At 43.4% G+C, this 19141-nt stretch overlaps 1 protein-coding gene across 1 annotated transcript in view; it reads left to right on the top strand.

The window, feature by feature from the left end:
- Positions 1 to 19141, top strand: part of OVCH1 (ovochymase 1) — a gene marked incomplete at its 5' end in the record, with an annotated part of 55401 nt that overhangs the window by 1304 nt on the left and 34956 nt on the right. The window contains 8 exons of the mRNA XM_084633660.1: positions 1576 to 1704; positions 3410 to 3528; positions 4708 to 4805; positions 8303 to 8475; positions 10184 to 10279; positions 11988 to 12139; positions 13120 to 13312; positions 15008 to 15134. Coding sequence (XP_084489786.1) covers positions 1576 to 1704; positions 3410 to 3528; positions 4708 to 4805; positions 8303 to 8475; positions 10184 to 10279; positions 11988 to 12139; positions 13120 to 13312; positions 15008 to 15134 — 1087 coding nt within the window. The remainder of the gene's footprint in view (positions 1 to 1575; positions 1705 to 3409; positions 3529 to 4707; positions 4806 to 8302; positions 8476 to 10183; positions 10280 to 11987; positions 12140 to 13119; positions 13313 to 15007; positions 15135 to 19141) is intronic.

Genomic DNA, 19141 nt, shown 5'->3' with positions numbered 1-19141 from the left:
CATTGTGCAGGGGAATCCTGTGGCTCTCAAAGCAACTTACAAATGTTTTTCACCTGACTATCACTATAAATAAATTTGGAGGATCAGTGGATGTCACTTTCACTGTACACACACAAATGATGAGAAATATTTCCATCAATAACTTAAATTAACAGATAGGCAAAATAAGAAAAATGCTCTTTGGGAACTGAGTTTGATTTGGTATTTACTGTGTATATTTTTGACATGGGATGATGCCAGTTTGTGGTTTTTAATGGTTATAAGGCTTTAGTTTTTGAATCTTGATGTCTACTGTCCTCTAATAATTATCTGACTCCCCTGATAATTTTGGGAAGCTGAAATTTAAATGGATACAAATTAAAAATAAACATTTTCTGTTGAAATCATTTAAAAAAAATAAAGCAAATTCTGCCAAGCCTGGCTGGAAATGATGCTATAATGAGCTGTGAGACTATCTAGCATAGCTAGTTCTCTGCTATTTCTTCCACTCCATTATGGTGCTTGCTGTTCCTCCCTTGTTAGCATTGCCTCTCTCCCCACCTAAATCAGTGGTCATCTCCCATGAAAGCCTGTATATTTTCCACTGCTTACAACAGTCCTGACATCTTGCTAAGACAACAGTGCCCTTAGGCATATGCATCCAGGAGTCCCTTGTCTAAACATCCAACCCACCAAGCATGAACCTAGTTATAAATAAGAGGTATTTACCCCAATCAGAAGACTTTGAATGCTGCTTCCTCTTTCTGGAGTCCTTCAGGGCCTTTAGACTAGTGGTGGAAGGGAGCAGAAAACATTTTTCTGGAGACTCAGTGGTAACAAAATTCAGTTTAAAAGCAAGGAGAACATATTTGCTATGCTCTGGGTGGGGACTCTAGCTTGTTTCTCTGTGGAAAACATTGAAGTAAGAGTTCTGTGGGAATGGAAGCTTCTTCTGTAGAGATGCTGATTTCCCAACTATTTACCATCCTAGTCTCAATTCCACAGGACAAGTTCTCTATATGGCTCACCATGAAAGTCCTAGATGAGGAAATGTGGGGCTTTAATTTGGTTTGAACTCCTACAAAGCTTTCTAAAACCTCAAGGGTGTGATCCTTTGTTTCTGATGCCAATGGTGATTAGCCAAATTAAAGAATGAGCAAACCCCTTCAGGTTTGTGTGGAACCAAGATAAATATGGGGTCTCCAGTAGGTAACATTCATCCACATTGCAGGGCAGTGTTAGGGCTAAAGGAGTATAGAACCCTGTTCCATAGCATCTGCTTGGGAAAGAGCCAATGACTTTTAGTAACTAGATTCTGATCTCTGATGGACCAGTATTGATTGGGAACGACTTCCAAGGAGTTACTTCAGGCTTATGCCAGTGTAAATGAGATCAAAATCCAGCCTTTTATGTATGTATAAGCACAAAGCTGTGGCAACCTGGCATTCTGTCTAGGCTAGAACTGAACAACTGTCCAGTACTTTTTAGGTTTCACTTTACATGTGTTTCATTTGTGATGATGGTGGGGAAATTCTACCTGTCAGGTGTTCCTATGGGAAGTGTGTTGGCCTTGAACTAATGATGTAGTGCTTACAGCCCACTCAGGTGCAGGAACAGACCAGCTGAGTGATGCAGAAGAATTGCTGTTGTCCCATCAGGGGACGAGCCAGAATGCTGAAGATCCATCTGTCTCTGAATCATCTAGCCTGGGGAAACAAGACCCTGGTATGAGGCGTTACCATCCAGTAGCTCTTTTCTTTGTGTCTCAGATCTTTACAATCATTCATGCATATACTGTTAACTGTGATTAATAACTTTCTGCAATGGATAAGATGAAGAGGGGTTTCTTCAGGCCCCAGCATGTCTTCTGCCAGGTCTGTGAAACAAGTACGTTGTTTTCTGCTGGGTGAAAAAAAAATTTTTCCCCAGAAAACATAAATGAGATTGCAACAGATTTATTCTGAACTCCATGGCTTATTCCAGTATCTAAAACCATACCAGACACAGTTGTTCTCAGCTGGCCACAATCATTTTCCCTCTATTTGTCCCTTAAGTTTCAAAGATACAATTGCTTCTCAAATGGATTCAGGGAATGTATGTCTCTTTGGATTGCTTGTCAACCTGAAGCAAAAGATTGCATGCTGAGCCTGTTCAATTCAGCCAGAGAGATGATCTTTCATAACTGACTCTAGCTGGTCCCTTTATTTACTACTTTCAAGTTTAAAAAGCCCCTTGTTGCAATACACAGATATTTAATATTGCAGAGCCCTCTTGAGTACTGAAAAAATAGATTAAACAGACCAGCACTATATCCCATGGCACTTGTTAGGTAACTTTACAAGTGCCAATAACATTTGATCAGTAATAATTTTATCACCTTTATTCTTCAACTGCTGAGTGAATGAATAGCTTTGATACATTTGATGGAAGCTGAACTAACTATTAAGCACCATCACACTTAAGACAAATTGACTTCAGTCTCTCACACATTCTGATCTATTCTCTAGACATACCAGTCTGGTGCACTCTATATAGTCTCCACCTGAGTTCGCTTCATTTTGGAAGTCAAACTTAGTACAGTAGAACCTCAGAATTATGTACACCTTGGGAATGGAGGTTCGCAACTCTGAAATGTTTGTAACTCTGAACAAAATATTATGGTTGTTCTTTCAAAAGTTTACAACTGAACATTGACTTAATACAGCTTTGAAACTTTACTATGCAGAAGAAGAATGTTGCTTTCTTTTTTTTTTTTTTTTTAAAAGTAGTTTACATTTAACACAGTACTCTATTGTATTTGCTTTTTTGGTCTCTGCTGCTGCCTGATTGCATACTTCCGGTTCCAAATGAGGTATATGGTTGAGCGGTCAGTTCATAACTCTGAGGTTCTACTGTTGAAGGCAGTGACTCTCAACCTTTCCAGACTACTGTACCCCCCTGATTTGTCTTGAGTACCCCCAAATTTCACCTCACCTAAAAACTACTTGCTTACAAAATCACACGCAAAAATATACAAATGTCATAGCACACTATTACTGAAAAATTGTTTACTTATTCTTGCCATATAATTATAAAATCAATTGGAGTATAAATATTGTACTTATTTTTCAGTGTATAGTACATAGAGCAGTATAAACAAGTCACTGTATGAAATTTTGGTTTGTACTAACTTTGCTAGTGCTTTTTATGTAGCCTGTAGTAAAACTAGGCAAATATCTAGATGAGTTGATGTGCCCGCAGGGATGCAAACCACTGGTTTAAGGCTTTATAATCCAGTACTTAAACATGCAATTCCCAGTATTGGCCACTAAGGGTACTGTTAGAGGTTGATTACAAAATCAGCTTTGTCCTGTTGAGACTCCCGAGGCGGTACACTCGTATGTATCAATGTTGTTTCAGTGCATAACATTTTCCTTTCTGTCTGGTGTAGGATTGAAATGTGGAGTTCGTCCTGTTGACCTGGAGAACCAGAAAAGTTTCCTGCTGTCTGGATTCTTTTCTAGAATTGTTGGAGGAAGAAATTCAGTGGCTGGGGGGCAACCTTGGCAGGTCTGTGACACAAAGATAGTAACTTCTTGAGGGAGAGGTGATTTTTTTTTCTCAAGGCATAGACAGTAACTGAGGATGCCTGCATTCAATAAGGAGCCAAATGCCCTTTCCCAACCTGTATCTTAATTTAAAATCCCTCTTCTCCCTTAATCCCTGAAGTTACTAAGGTACAAGTTGTTTATAGTTTTGGGGACCAGAATTTTAGGTGGAGTAAATTTACTGAATTCAGTGGTGCTATGCTGGTTTATATCCGCTAAAGATCTAGTCCTGAATGTTTAATGTACGTGGTATTTTTGTGCCTGAACTGGTCCCCAAAAGCACATACCTTTTCACAAAGGATTTGAATGTAATCTATGGGGTGGATTAGTTTGAGGGATTTTTTCCCCAATAACTGATAACTCTGGGGTTATGTCTGACCTTCAGGGAATAAGTTCCAAACTCTTTTATACTTCTAACATACAAAAATTGTCTCTTCCATAGAAGGAAACTGCCCACATTTTAATAACAGTATTGCGTACTGGCCTTCTGTTGGCTGTAAGAGTCCTAAAGTTCACCTGTTGCTTCTTCATAGTAGCGCAAAATGCTGGATTAGCTGTATTTGTGGTTGAGGAATTCTTGCCTAATTGGTTCTTTTGTTGGCAAAGTCAGGGAAGTCTCACTTCACAGAAATGTTCTCTCACGCTGCCGACTTAAGTTCATGTAATAAAAGGATTGGGTCACTGCTTCCAGACTTTCATTTGGAAGTAAATTAGCAATTTTTGACACTGTCAGTGGATGTAACATTACTGCTTCCTGTTACTATGGTCCTATCTTCTCCCCATGAAACAATTTCTGGTGATACATAATGATAAGTAGGAACTCCCTCTAGGCACTTCTGCATTTCAGGGAATTCCAAGTTTCTATCCACACTCTGCTGCTTCAGCTCTTCCCAATCCTTGAAATTAAGGATCGCTATCAAGCGAATTGTGAATCCACAATTTAGACGACATTTCTCTGGTCACAAGTCATTTGGGAATTCTTCTCTAGAAATGAGAGGGTTCAAAAACCTCCTTTTTTTTAGCACCACCATCTGTCGTGATCTGGAGAACTTCCTCAATCTTTGTGCTATTTTGGATGCTCTTTTAGAGGGCAGTATAACTAGCTTCACCTTAAATGTGTGTGACTTTCTTTTTTGTAAAGGTATCTCTCAAGTTGGGTCGTTTCCACTTCTGTGGTGGCAGTTTAATACAAGAGGATGTGGTTGTAACTGCGGCTCACTGCGTATTCACCCTTGAGCAGTAAGTTAGAGAATGCTGTTTTTATCTTTAGCCTTTAAGTTACTTCATTAAAGCCCCTGTCTATTAGGAAGGAAAGCTCCATTATATATGTGTGCGTGTGTGCTGCTTCCCAGCTGGAGAAGAAAATGGTATTAGAATATCTGAAGTAGGGCCGTGCTGTGCTACACTCATGCTCTCTTTGTGGAGCAATAGCGTCTAATCCATTGGGTTTTTCCAACTGTTTCATTCTGCAAGCTGCTTCGAGAGCAATAGATCTTAATGGCTCTTCTCCATGGCTTAATTTGTGCTGGGGCTTGCAAGGGGTGAGCCCTGGCAGCTGTAGGCTTGGCAGTTCATAGCCCCGGCACCTCTGGGCTTGCTGAACCTTTTTATGAAATTTAAAAAAATTGCTTGAGCCCCAGCGCCTCTTTCATTACAAATTAAGCACTGTTCTTCACTCCTCCCAAAACCCTAGCTGCCCACTCCATGGTTCTCAGAATATTTCACTTCAAGGACCACCAAGAAGGATTCCCTGATTACTGGTGGTTCACAGATCACAATTTAAAACCTTCAACATTCTCTACATGGGTTAAATAATAGTAGAGCTCATAATGGCTAGGAATCTGACTATGCTAGCTGAGTCTTGTGCTTTGAGTGAACCTACTTTGTCCAAAGAAGGAGCTTTTACTGAGTGAAATATCCCCATACCACTGCAATGTGGATTTGGTGGTCTGAGTCCACTTTATCACTAGAACCACCACAGTTTAGCCCTCTTCTTGGCTTGCAACTGAGAGCGGGTCTATGCTATGGGGTTAAGTGGACCTAAGCTACGCAACTCCAGCAACGTTATTCATGTAGCTGGAGTCAACATAGCTTAGGTCGACTTATTGCGGTGTCTACACAGTGCTGGGTCGATGGGAGAAACTCTCCTGTCGAGTTACCTTATGCTTTCATTCCAGTGGAGTACCAGAGTTGACAGGAGAGTGATCTGTGGTCGATTTAGTAGGTCTTCACTAGACCTGCTAAATTGACCCCTGGTAGATTGATCGCCACAGCATCGATCCACGGTAAGTGTGGACATTCCCTAAGATTGAATGACTTCACTAATCTTAGATGATGATAATACCAAGCCCTTTATATAGTGCTCTGCATCCACAGAGCTTTTCAAAGGAGGGAAAAATCATCATTTCCATTTACTGATGGGAACTGGCGGTACAGAAAGGTGAAGTGACTTTTTCACAAGGACACTCAATAGACTAGCACAAGAACCAGAATAGAACGCAGGGCACCTGAGTCCCAGACCACTGCCCCGTCCACTGGATCTCACTGTCCCTAACTGAGGAAGGAAACCAAAATTGTGATTCTTTTAGCTCAGCGACTGAGGTGCACTGGTGGAAAAAGCTGCAGACAGCTCATGCTACCACTGCTCATGCTGTGCCTAATCTGTGATTAATTGGGGGATTTCACTCTCCAGGATTGGAAACCTGGTACCTTTCAGCAGCACTAAATCCACACAAAATAGGAGGGAGATGAATGCTGCACTGCAAGGGAAAGCACCTATATAGTTAACTGGTGTAGTCTGCTGTACTTCTCTGCCGCACTTTAAAACATTCTTCCGTGCCGAAAGTAACTGGTGGTGAAATGTCAATTGTTCAAACCCGGGAGAGGGGTTTGAACCCCTTATTCAATGGTTCTGAAATCCTTCAGCACTGAGTCAGGGGTGGGGGTCGGGAGTTGTTAGGAACAATGATCGCTGTAGATATGAGAACTGAGGACAGTAGGAAACAATCAGCAGCTGAACCCACTGTGGTTTCTCCTTTTTTCCTCGCCTGTTCAGTATCTGGGCTAGAACTTTTTTTTTTTTTTTTTTTTTTTTTTGGAAGCTCAGAAATAATTCTAACTTTTATTTCTGGAGATTGCCTAAAAGACTGGGCGGGGGGGGGGGGGGGATTTGTGAAAACATCCTTGATGTTTTTTCTTTTCTCTTTATTGAAATTCTGACAAATCTTTATCAAACTTATCTCCCAAGAGAGAGACACAATCTCCATAGTTCTGAATCATTTCTCTGTAGTATTGAGAGACAGATAATGTTAGGAAGAGGAAAAGACATTGTTTGCACAACCTGCTTATGGGAGATTTGTTGAATACACCGCATGTTGTTCACATGTATGCATCTATAAAACAGGCATACTGTAGAGCGGGAGAAAGGAACCCTAATACTGCCTATGGATAGGTTAAGCACTTCCCCTGAAGTCACCCGGGATGTCTACACAGCAAAGAAAACTCCACAGCTGGCCCGAGCCAGTCAACTCATGCTCGTGTGGTTTGGGCTGCAGGGCTATTTCATTGCTGTGTAGACTTCTGGCCTTGGGCTTGAGCCCAAGTTCTGGGACCCTCCCTTCCTATAGGGTCCTCCAGCCCGAGCCCAGATGTCTACTCAGCAGCGAAATAGCCCTGCATCCAAGACCAGCGAGCCCGAGTCAGCTGGCTTGTGCAGGTTTTTCTTTGTTGTGTAGACAATCCCCATGATGGAGCTGGGGACTGAGTCCAGACTTTTAGAGTCTTAGTCCAGTGAAAAACCATCCTACCCCTCTGTCTATAACTTCCTGATCTGTTACCCTCCTGTACAGATCAGATCAGGTTTGTGCACAACTTGTCCGTCTCAAGAGAATATAGTAAATCCCTTTATTTTTATTTGCAATGTATTACCTGTAAGTTTAGTGTACAATAAAGGTTAGTGCAGCTTACTTCTTTTAGCATTTACCAAGTTAGTAACTCAGTGTGATTGTCCCAGGCAGCACCAAAATACCTGAGTTCATTAAGCACAATGCCATGTTGCTGTGTTCATATAACCCCCAAGAGCTGTACCAGAGACATGACTGTTTCCAAATAAATATTAAACATTTGTCTCAAGTATATGTAACTTCCTAAAGCCCTCTCAAAGGTTTTATTCACTTGGGCTCCTCCTCCAAATCTTCTCCCCTCTGTGTCCCCTTCTCCCAAACACTATGGATTAACAACAAGCAGGGAATTTTTTTCAAAGCACCTTAAAGGACGTAAGCACTCATCTCCCACTGATTTAAGGTGCCCTGGGCCTCTCTAAAGATCCTAGTCTAAAGGCTGCAGGTGATCCATTGTTGCAAAGTCCAGGCCAGAGCTTATAAGAGTCCTCGTATTACTGAGTGGGAGGTAGAACAAAAAGGCAGTCAATTAAGAAATAAAATCTCTCAACAGTATTCTAGCACTCTGACCCTGAAGCAAGGTGACCCCTTAAGGCATAAGGCCAAGTGAAAGTAGCATAGCTGGAAAAAGCCTGCTTATTGAAGGCTAGATTCTGGCCCTAAGCAGGGAAGTATGTAGTAAGGTCACATTTTCCATGTGTTGAACTTCCCAGTAATGAGAGAATTGCTTGTACATAGCTGTTTCTTACAGGAAATTATCAGCCTTGACTCCATGCGTAACAGACTGAAGTGTGTTGGCAAACCTCTCTGTCATTAACCTTGCCCTTTTTTTGTCAGGAAACTAGTGAAGAATCTCATTGTGACTGTTGGAGAACATAACCTCAGAAAGGCAGACGAGCAAGAACAGAACATTCCTGTCTCACAAGTCATTGTTCACCCTGACTTCAACAGACTTGGCTACATGGATTCTGATATCGCTCTGCTATATCTGAAATACAGAGTAAAGTACGGTAAGGGAGGAGACTGAGTGAAAGTGCTTCAGAGAGGGTCCTTCACTATATCTAGCTTGCCAGTTTAGAGCAACTTTTTATTCTATTATCTCTCTGTAATGCTCTTTCCAGCATATAAAACACCTTCCTGTTAGTGTCTTTACTTCTGGCCAAGTAGATTATACATGCTAAATCCAGTTTAGTCTTAGTGATCTTGTCCAAATAATTGTTCCTCAGGTCAAGTCTTTGTTCTGGGGCTTCTCATGTTTTCTTCATACTGTTGATCTTTGCAACACTAGAGAGCACAAAAAGTCAAATTGTCTTCCGGTTGTAGTAATTCTATATTTTCTTTACCTCTCGGAAAGCTCGCTCCTCTCTAATTAGCTTGCTCCCCTTGTCCGCTTCATTCAGCACCACCAGTCTCCACTGTTTGTGAAGAGGAAGAGATTGTTCCATCATTAAATTTAAGCCTTCTCACTTTGCCAGATCCATTCAAACGCCCATCTCCCTGATTTAAACACACATCATCCGGTATCTGTCATAGCGGCAAAGGTGAACACAAGGGGAATTTTAAAGCCATGTTAAAAGGCTTTCTGGAGTGTGGCTTTTTGCATACAGATTCATAGAGGGTCAGGAGACCATATGGAATACATAGATCCTTTCACTGCCTGATCAAATCCCACCCAAGTCGGCCATGATTACCAGCGGCCAAGTCGGCCTGATGGTAACAATTCCAATCAGTGGCCCTTCTAAAATGACTTTGGTCATAGTCTAGCTCCCAGTGGACAGGTGTCTAAGCATCACAAAATCATTGAGATAAGTGGCACTAAAGTTGCACCTTTTTGAAGCTCTCAGTGGAGAGGATTGAATGGGTATGGAAAAGCAAACCACACTCGTTAGCCAGGAAGTGTTCAGTTAAGGGTTGAGGCCTGTTGGCAGGCCAGTGAGAGGAGGTTTGCTTTTCCACTACCTATGTGCCTATTTTGTGGCTAAAGAAACTTAAGTCTCAAGTCATGATGCTTGAAAACATCTTTTGAGTCATCTGGACAATCCCTCCAGGAGAAGGTGGGGCTGTGTTCTACACTGGTAAGTGTTCTTTAAAGTTTGTCAATGTCATGGCCTAATTCATTTATTTTCAAGACAAATCAAGTAGCTTTTGATCCCTTTCTCCTCTGATCCCCAAAAAGAAACCTACAACGGTATTCACCTAGTTTGAGAGCAGAGCTGAGCAAATTTTTAGTTTTGAGTGTCCTGTGTAAATCAGAACTCCACTTCTCGTGACATATGGTCAGCATTCCTGTCTGCAGAGAATAGAATGCTCAACAGGATCTACAACCGGTCACTATCACGGGCTGTAAGAGAATTGTACATAGGACAGTTCCCTTTTCTGTCCTTCATGCTGCTGCTTCTTTTCCCTCCCACCCCCCACCACCCTTGTCTCTTTCCTCTAGTTTGGTTCTTGCTTGCTAAGTTTCACTTGAATGTGGCCAGCCAAAACATTGTTCATGTTTTTTTTCTCTAAAACAATGTGACTTCTCAAGATTACTTCAGTTTAAAGGTGATTGACTTGATTTACTTTTAGCTGTTTGATTGAATTGCTTTAGAAAAATGTCTAGTTCAAAGGACCTTGATCCATTCTGTTCACACAATAAAGGACATTGTGCAGAGAGAATCGCTTCCAACAGCCTGGAGTTCATGTACTCACATTTGTGTGCACTTTCCTTCTTAGGGCATAGGGTTCAGCCAATCTGCCTTCCCCACAAAGATGATAAATTTGTGGCCGGGACTCTTTGTGTTGCTAGTGGCTGGGGCAGGGTGTCTGAGGGTAAGTAAAATGTCAGGTTCTTACAATGACAACATTGATGTGTGGGTACTGAGATAAAGAAAAGGGAGTTGCCTTGTTTCTGCAATAGAAATAGAACATCTCTCCAAGGGAAAAAGCCAATCAGTGGTTCTCTATTTTGCTGATAGCATGACAAACTATGTTGTGCTCTGAAGGTCTCTTCCAGACATGATGTGCAAAGGACCAGTGTGCCAGAAGCACTGTCCTGGGCAGAGCCTTGGAATCTCCTTACTCTGGTGCTCCATAGCACTATTCCTCTACCCATCTCACAACTTTTTGTGAACAATTAATTAAGCTCCATCACACCCTTGTGAAGTAGAGAAGTATCCTCCCCATCCCAATCATGCGGATGGGGAAACCAAAGCATGGAGGTGACTTGGTGAAGGCCACATGAGTCAGTGGAAGGGCTAGAAATAGAACCCAATCTTCTGATGCCGTAGTTCCATGATCTAGTTGTAATCTTTGTGCATTACATAACCACTAGATGATGCATCTCCGCCTTCTTCCTAGTTTTTTTAAAATACATAATGGGATCACTTGGGCCTTAGCTTACATACACAAACTGTTAAAAAAACATTATTAAGGTTGCAAGGTCAAGCATTCAAATTAAGCAATGCTAGGATTAAGGTTGCTTGTGCATAGCATTATGTAGCCCTTTATATGCTCAAGGCAAAGCTCCCATTGACTTCAGGTGCAGCACAGAGAAACAGGCCACCTGATCTCAATTCCAGTGCTCAGAATCAACCCTACCCAGGCCAGTTCTAGCAGTGAGTGAGCAGGGCTGTCATCCTGGGTGCCAGCTATCAGGGGGTTCTGTACCAGTGGGCTGCTTGGCTCTCTTTTGCTCCATTTTAATTGGCTGGCCATTTTTTGTTCTGCTGATTGGCTGGCTTTTTTTTTTTATTTTCTGGACTCAGCTGCTTGGGGCCCCAGAAACATTTTTTTGTCCTGGCTGGCAAAATGGCTAGGGCTGCTCCTGCCCTGAAGCAGCCATTACAGGAAATGTCTTTCTGAGTCCGCATAGCTCTGGGCTGGAGGGAACATGATTAGTCACTGTGCATGCATAATTCAGTTGCATGCAGAAGCTATGAGGGGATGGAGGATGCAAGCCTCAGAAAGTTTAAGTGCAGAAATCAAAAAAAGTCTCTATTGAGCATTTGGAAGCTGCAGTGTTTTTTCAAAGACTTACTGTCCTCATGAAAGTCTGCCTAAATTTGTTGTAACAGGTACATCCCTGACACCAAGCCACCCCCCTGCTAAATTGCAGGTCCCTGCTCCAAAGCATGGGAGCACCAGAGCAGTTAAGAGCAAATGTCACTAGAATGATTTTACCAGGGCAAATCAATGTGTTTTTTTTCCCCCTAGCCTTGTTCATGGATGTGGTCGAACCATTTCAGCTGAAACTTTTCAGAACAAGTCAGCCTGAGGCAGACACCAACATGGAAAATGTCAGCTCAAAGGGTTCTAGTTGGGTGAAAGTATACAGACCTGAAAACAAGCTCTTTTAACCAGAGGTCTCAGCTAATCTAAATAAGAGGCAGGCAGCATTGTCAGCCCTGCCTGTATAATACTGAATGAAATCATGGTAGCCAGGATGTGGCTCTAGATCTGCAGCATAACTTCCTGCTCTGTGAAGCAAGGAGGGGGGGTTCTAGGATGTCTGATGTTGCCTGTTTCCTTCCTTCTGCAGCTGGTGAACTATCTAATGTTCTACAGGAGGTGGAGCTCCCCATCATTGATAGGGGAACCTGCCGTGCCCTGTTAAAGCAAATGAATCTGCCTCCAGTAGCAAGCTCCATGCTATGTGCTGGCTTTCCTGATGGTGGGAAGGATGCGTGCAAGGTAAAGGGTCAGCATTCAGCAGGGTCTTTCTGTATAGTGAGTTCTCCAAATGGAGGCAGACTCCAACCCTTCCCACCAGTCACTCCTGTATTCTTGCTTACCGGAATGGCAACATGTCCTAAAGAGGGAGGGGTGGAGGAAGAGAAGGAAGGAAAGGAATTGAATCTTGTCCACTACTACTTGTACGTTGCTACTGACCTGAGGCCTTAAAAGGATCTTGAGGCTAATGAAGGCCTTGTCTATCCTAGTCTTTTGGGGGAAATTTCCCACTGGTAGGAGTGCTGCTATAGCCAAGGAACTGGTGTATTTAACCACCTTTTCGTCTGGAGCTGGCCTGAATGGGATCAGATGACATGGTGAATGATATGCCTGAGCCCTGTCTAAGCTCCTGGTGAAACTGCACAGATGGGTGCACAGTGGCAGCAGGCAGCCCAAGAGACTGCAGGAGAGACAGCCTCAGGGGTACATGATACCACTGTACTGGGAGGGAGGAGGCTGAAGTGAGTCTTTTGCCTTCTCTTTAGGCTTTAAAAAAACATACCTTGACCATTTCTACTTAATGTATTGGTTTCTCTTGTAGTCACCCCTCCTCCCCATACCTATCACAGCTGCTGGCAGCGGTGTCCATCAGAACACCAACCTTTCCCATGGTCTCTCTGGTAGAGGGGTGCGTCTACTGCCAGGAAACCAAGTGGTTCTTTTCTCCCCCTGCACTCCACACACAGTCCACTGTGCTGCTGTTGCAGGAGAGCCAGGTGTAGTCCGTTGGCTGAGGTACTGCTGCCATGCGGACGTTAACATCTTAGCGTGAAGGGGGCGGAAACGGTTAACAGACGTATAGTGATGCTGAACCTTTCTGCCGATCTTCCAAAGAGCTGCAACTTCTACTCTGAGAGGTGAAACACTGAATCTGTATCATTGCATTTGAACAAATATCTGCTCTTTTCCCCTTTCTCCTCCCCCAAACCGTGCTGGGCAAGGGTGATTCTGGAGGTCCCCTCGTGTGTAGAAGAGCCAGTGGCATCTGGACTCTGGCTGGTGTCACATCATGGGGAGTTGGCTGTGCAAGAGGCTGGGATGTCCTTGAGAAAAGCATCAACAAAAGGGGTTCCCCCGGCATCTTTTCCAATGTAGCTGAACTGATGGACTTCATCACACAGAACATTATCCCCGGTGGGTACATTTACTAGCAATTTTTCTCTTTTCCTGCTTGTTTATCATGAGGCTCTAAAGATAAATGCCATAAGCTCCACGGTTAGGCTCTAGAGTGTTGCCATTAAGGTGCACACAATGTGAAGTACTTCTCATTTTAGAGCAGGAAGTGGGGAAATCACCTCTCTTGAACAGCATCTGTATCTGGGCCCCTCTGCCGTAATGCTTTGAGGACAGCTTTGATCAACATGCCCCACTAAATAGAATGTTGAGGGCCAATCCAGCTAGCATTTCCAGGTGCATGTGGTTTTGTTGATTTTTTTTGAGAAGCACTTCTCTGGCCTAGAAAACGTGTCCAGTTCTTATAAAATAGATTTTTCTAATCCTTGTCAACTGGGGATCTGTAAATTGCTATTGTAGAATCCCTGAAATGGTCCACACTATTGATTTGGAGCAAATATGGCTTTAAACACACACAGCAGATCTGTGGAATAAGCTTGCCATTTTTTTAAGTTGGTTATCAGAACTACACTTTTAAAGCTATAAACAGATCTATGAATTCCCTATAGCCTGATCAGACACTTCCATACACTTATCACTGCAGTTCAAATAGAATCTATTGAATAGAGGGCATTGTTTTTGTCACAGCAGTCAAAGTTAGTTTATGACCTACACTTCATCTGTGCTATTACTTATTTGCCACAATATCTTGTCGGAGCTGATATCCTCATAAAGGGAAGAACTAGTCTGCAACCATACAGTGCCTCTTACTCTGGAATAATAAATATTAAGTAGAACCAGAGTAAAAAACGTTCGCATGAATCCTGCAAAGCAGAACTTGGAAGATTCTTGCAACTCAAACGACGAGCACAGTTGGAGAATGAGCAGAGTTAAGCTGTAACCCATAGAAATAGTATTGATAAAATAGTGCATTTAGAGCCTCAACTGGAGTAAATCTGTGTAGCTCTATTGACTTTGATTCACACTTGCAAAGGACTTTGGCTCATTTATAAGCAGAACTCTAAGGGCAGGCTTACACTTAAAAGGCTGTACTAATGCAGCTGTGCCGCTGTAGGACTTAAGATGCTCCTATGTGTCTCCTGTCAGTGCAATTGATCCACCTCCCCAAGAGGCAGTAGCTACGTTGATGGGAGAAGCTCCCTGCTGATATAGCATTGTGTACACCAGGGATTGAATCGGTATAACAACGTCACTAAGAGCAGGTCTACACTACAGCCAGGATCGACACTCTGAGATCGATCCACCAGTGGTCAATTTAGCGGGTCTAGTGAAGACCCACCCAATAGACAGCAGATCGCTCTCCAGTTGACCCCTGTACTCTACCTCCAATGAGAAGAGTAAGGTAAGTCGATGGCCCCCCGCAGTAACTCAACCTAAGATATGTCGACTCCAGCTACGTTATTGACATAGCTGGAGTTGCATAGAGTAGGTCGACTTATCACAGTAGTGTAGACAAAGCCTCAGGGGTGTGGATTTTTCACACCCCTGAACGACATAGTTACACTGATATTAGTCTCTAGTATTGACCTGGCCTCAGAAGAATTGTGGTTACCACTTGAGACCCATCTGAGTTTTTCTCAAGCACTCAGGGTGTGAAGTGGCATTAATTGAATGGTTGCATGAACTGTAGACCTGCCTCTCCCAAACAATGCCAGTGTCAGAATTGTATTTTACCCATTGCTCTTCTCTTTCTAGCTGCAGAGCCAGATCACCTTCCCCCACACTTTCCTGAAGGATGCAGCTCCCATGGAATGCTGGTCTTTGGAGAAAGTGGCCGCATTCAGTATCCCCAACCCAGTGAGAGTAACTACCTAGATAACAGGTATTCACTGTATGTCATCAAAAACACTTGCCCTTCTGTGAAGGGTCACTTTTCATAGGGTGCTTTGTTTGTGTCGGTAAGGCCAGAAGGGATGACTATCTCCTCTGACTGCATGCATCGCTCTAGCCATAGGACTTCAGCCTGCAAATACATGAATTCTTACTCCTGACTGAGTCAGTGAACACAATCAAGTCAATAGTTTGTGGCTGAAATTGTGGGTATGTGTCAACCTTAAAAAATTAGTATCTAGAGTTAAACATCTCTGTAGTGATGTTTGCTTGTCTGGGATTGGTACTGGGCAACAATGGTTACCCAGAAATAGCATGTTAGAATGAGAAACACGACTTTTGTTAGTCTAGTTCTTACAGGAACTGCACTCATAAAATTGATGCACTTGGATTGAGCCCATGAATTAGCTTAACGTTAAAATTCTTAAACTGTTCTAGTGTCAGGTTCTGCAACCATTGAAGTCTTTAGGACTTGCAGTGGGAACAGATCTATCCCTTAATGTCTTCTGAAGATGCTTGAGAGCTGGAGATGTGCCAAAAGAAACCGCCAGATGAGATGAGCCTATTGCAGATCCTACTGGCCTGGCCTAACAAAGAGATGCCATTTTGTCTCTACTACGGGTGCCTGTGTGCCTATCCACACTAGAATAAAAGGTGGTTTTGTTCTAAAAATGTGTGAACTCCAGTATATACCTGGCAAGCTGTTCTTTAACATGTTAGTGGGTTGAATAATGTGCTGAAAAATAACTAGTTCTGTATAGTCTAAAGTTTTGAGTTGTTAACAGATATTAAAGGGTCATGTTTTGTCCTAATGTGGATATGCCCTGTAAGCCCTTGTATATATTTTAGCTCTGCAATATGGAGGCTGTGCATAGACTTGGCCAAATTCAGTGCCAGAATAACTATTGACTTGATTTGCATTTATCCTGGGCATGACTTTAGCCCAGTGAGCCCAGTCACTAGTTGGGGAATGCAAATGGTTAAGATCTCAGTAACGCTGGCCATAAGCTGGTAGATGCTTTTGCATATGTGAGTATTTTACTGGCTTCCTCTCTTGCTATGAATTGCCTGGGGACACAATCCATTTGGCAGCATAGCACAGATCCAAAGTCTGAGCGCAAAGGAGAGACTGACTCTTCTCTCTTGCAGTGAAGCACTTTGTGTTGCGCTAACCACTATTAAAAACCCAGCATATGTTTCTTATTACTTCTTAGCTGGAGCTGGTGATATCCTAGCCTGAGCTGATCTGGCTATGACTGTGAGATGATGGATATAGGGTTGTAAATGTGCACGCACACACCTGGTTTAATCCATGCATTCTACATGGAGATGGGGGAAGGAATATTGCCAACCCTCTGAATTTCCCTATGTTAGGGTTGTGGAAACACACACCAGGAGTGAACTGGAGGGCTTTAAGAACACTTAATGCTGAGGTTTCAGAGTAACAGCCGTGTTAGTCTGTATTCACAAAAAGAAAAGGAGTACTTGTGGCACCTTAGAGACTAACCAATTTATTTGAGCATGAGCTTTCGTGAGCTACAGCTCACTTCATCGGATGCATACCTCAGCCGTGCAGAACACAGTGCCATCCACAGCCTCAGAAACAACTCTGACATCATAATCAAAAAGGCTGACAAAGGAAGTGCTGTTGTCATCATGAATAGGTCGGAATATGAACAAGAGGCTGCTCGGCAGCTCTCCAACACCACTTGCTACAATGGTCCTACCCTATGATCCCACTGAGAGTTACGAAAAGCAACTACAGCATTTGCTTAAGAAACTTCCTGAAAAAGCACAAGATCAAATCCACACAGACACGCTCCTGGAACCCCGACCTGGGATATTGTATCTACTACCCAAGATCCATAAACCTGGAAATCCTGGGCGCCCCATCATCTCAGGCATTGGCACCCTGACAGCAGGATTGTCTGGCTATGTAGACTCCCTCCTCAGGCCCTACGCTACCAGCACTCCCAGCTACCTTCGAGACACCACTGACTTCCTGAGGAAACTACAATCCATCGGTAATCTTCCTGATAACACCATGCTGGCCACTATGGATATAGAAGCCCTCTACACCAACATTCCACACAAAGATGGACTACAAGCCATCAAGAACACTATCCCCGATAATGTCACGGCTAACCTGGTGGCTGAACTTTGTGACTTTGTCCTTACCCATAACTATTTTACATTTGGGGACAATGTATACCTTCAGATCAGCAGCACTGCTATGGGTACCCGCATGGCCCCACAGTATGCCAACATTTTTATGGCTGACTTAGAACAACGCTTCCTCAGCTCTCGTCCCCTAACGCCCCTACTCTACTTGCGCTATATTGATGACATCTTCATCATCTGGACCCATGGAAAAGAAGTCCTTGAGGAATTCCACCATGATTTCAACAATTTCCATCCCACCATCAACCTCAGCCTTGTCCAGTCCACACAAGAGATCCACTTCCTGGACACTACAGTGCTAATAAACAATGGTCACATAAACACCACCCTATACCGGAAACCTACTGACTGCTATTCCTACCTACATGCCTCCAGCTTTCACCCTGACCACACCACACAATCCATCGTCTACAGCCAAGCTCTGCGATACAACCGCATTTGCTCCAACCCCTCAGACAGAGACAGACAGACACCTACAAGATCTCTATCAAGCATTCTTACAACTACAATACCCACCTGCGGAAGTGAAGAAACAGATTGATAGAACCAGAAGAGTTCCCAGAAGTCACCTACTACAGGACAGGCCTAACAAAGAAAATAACAGAACGCCACTGGCAGTCACCTTCAGCCCCCAACTAAAACCCCTCCTACGCATTATTAAGGAACTACAACCTATCCTGAAGGATGACCCAACACTCTCACAACTCTTGGGAGACAGGCCAGTCCTTGCCTACAGACAGCCCCCCAACCTGAAGCAAATACTCACCAGCAACCACATACCACACAACAGAACCACTAACCCAGGAACCTATCCTTGCAACAAAGCCCATTGCCAACTGTGCCCACATATCTATTCAGGGGACACCATCACAGGGCCTAATAACATCAGCCACACTATCAGAGGCTCGTTCACCTGCACATCCACCAATGTGATATATGCCATCATGTGCCAGCAATGCCCCTCTGCCATGTACATTGGTCAAACTGGACAATCTCTACGTAAAAGAATAAATGGACACAAATCAGATGTCAAGAATTATAGCATTCATAAACCAGTCGGAGAACACTTCAATCTCTCTGGTCACGCAATCACAGACATGAAGGTTGCTATCTTACAACAAAAAAACTTCAAATCCAGACTCCAGCGAGAAACTACTGAATTGGAATTCATTTGCAAATTGGATACTATTAATTTGGGCTTAAATAGAGACTGGGAGTGGCTAAGTCATTATGCAAGGTAGCCTATTTCCCCTTGTTTTTTCCTACCCCCCACCCCGACGTTCTGGTTAAACTTGGATTTAAACTTGGAGAGTGGTCAGTTTGGATGAGCTATTGCCAGCAGGAGAGTGAGTTTGTGTGTGTATGTTTCCGGTGGGGGGTGGGGGGGTGAGAGAGCCTGGATTTGTGCAGGAAATGGCCCACCTTGATTACCATGCACATTGTGAAGAGAGTGGTCACTTTGGATGGGCTATTACCAGCAGGAGAGTGAGTTTGTGTGGGGGGGGGCGGAGGGTGAGAGAACCTGGATTTGTGCTGGAAACGGCCCAACTTGATGATCATTTTAGATAAGCTATTACCAGCAGGACAGTGGGGTGGGAGGAGGTATTGTTTCATGGTCTGTGTGTATATAATGTCTTCTGCAGTTTCCACGGTATGCATCCGATGAAGTGAGCTGTAGCTCACGAAAGCTCATGCTCAAATAAATTGGTTAGCCTCTAAGGTGCCACAAGTACTCCTTTTCTTTAATGCTGAGGGCAGACCAAGTTAAAGTGGGTGACTAGGTGGTGATGCAGGGCAGAGTGAAGGAGGAAGGGGATA

Source organism: Lepidochelys olivacea (assembly GCF_965140295.1).
Source record: "Lepidochelys olivacea isolate rLepOli2 genome assembly, chromosome: 1".
NCBI lineage: Eukaryota > Metazoa > Chordata > Testudines > Cheloniidae > Lepidochelys > Lepidochelys olivacea.
Note: the sequence above shows the minus strand (reverse complement) of the source record. Positions and strands in the feature narration are given on the sequence as shown.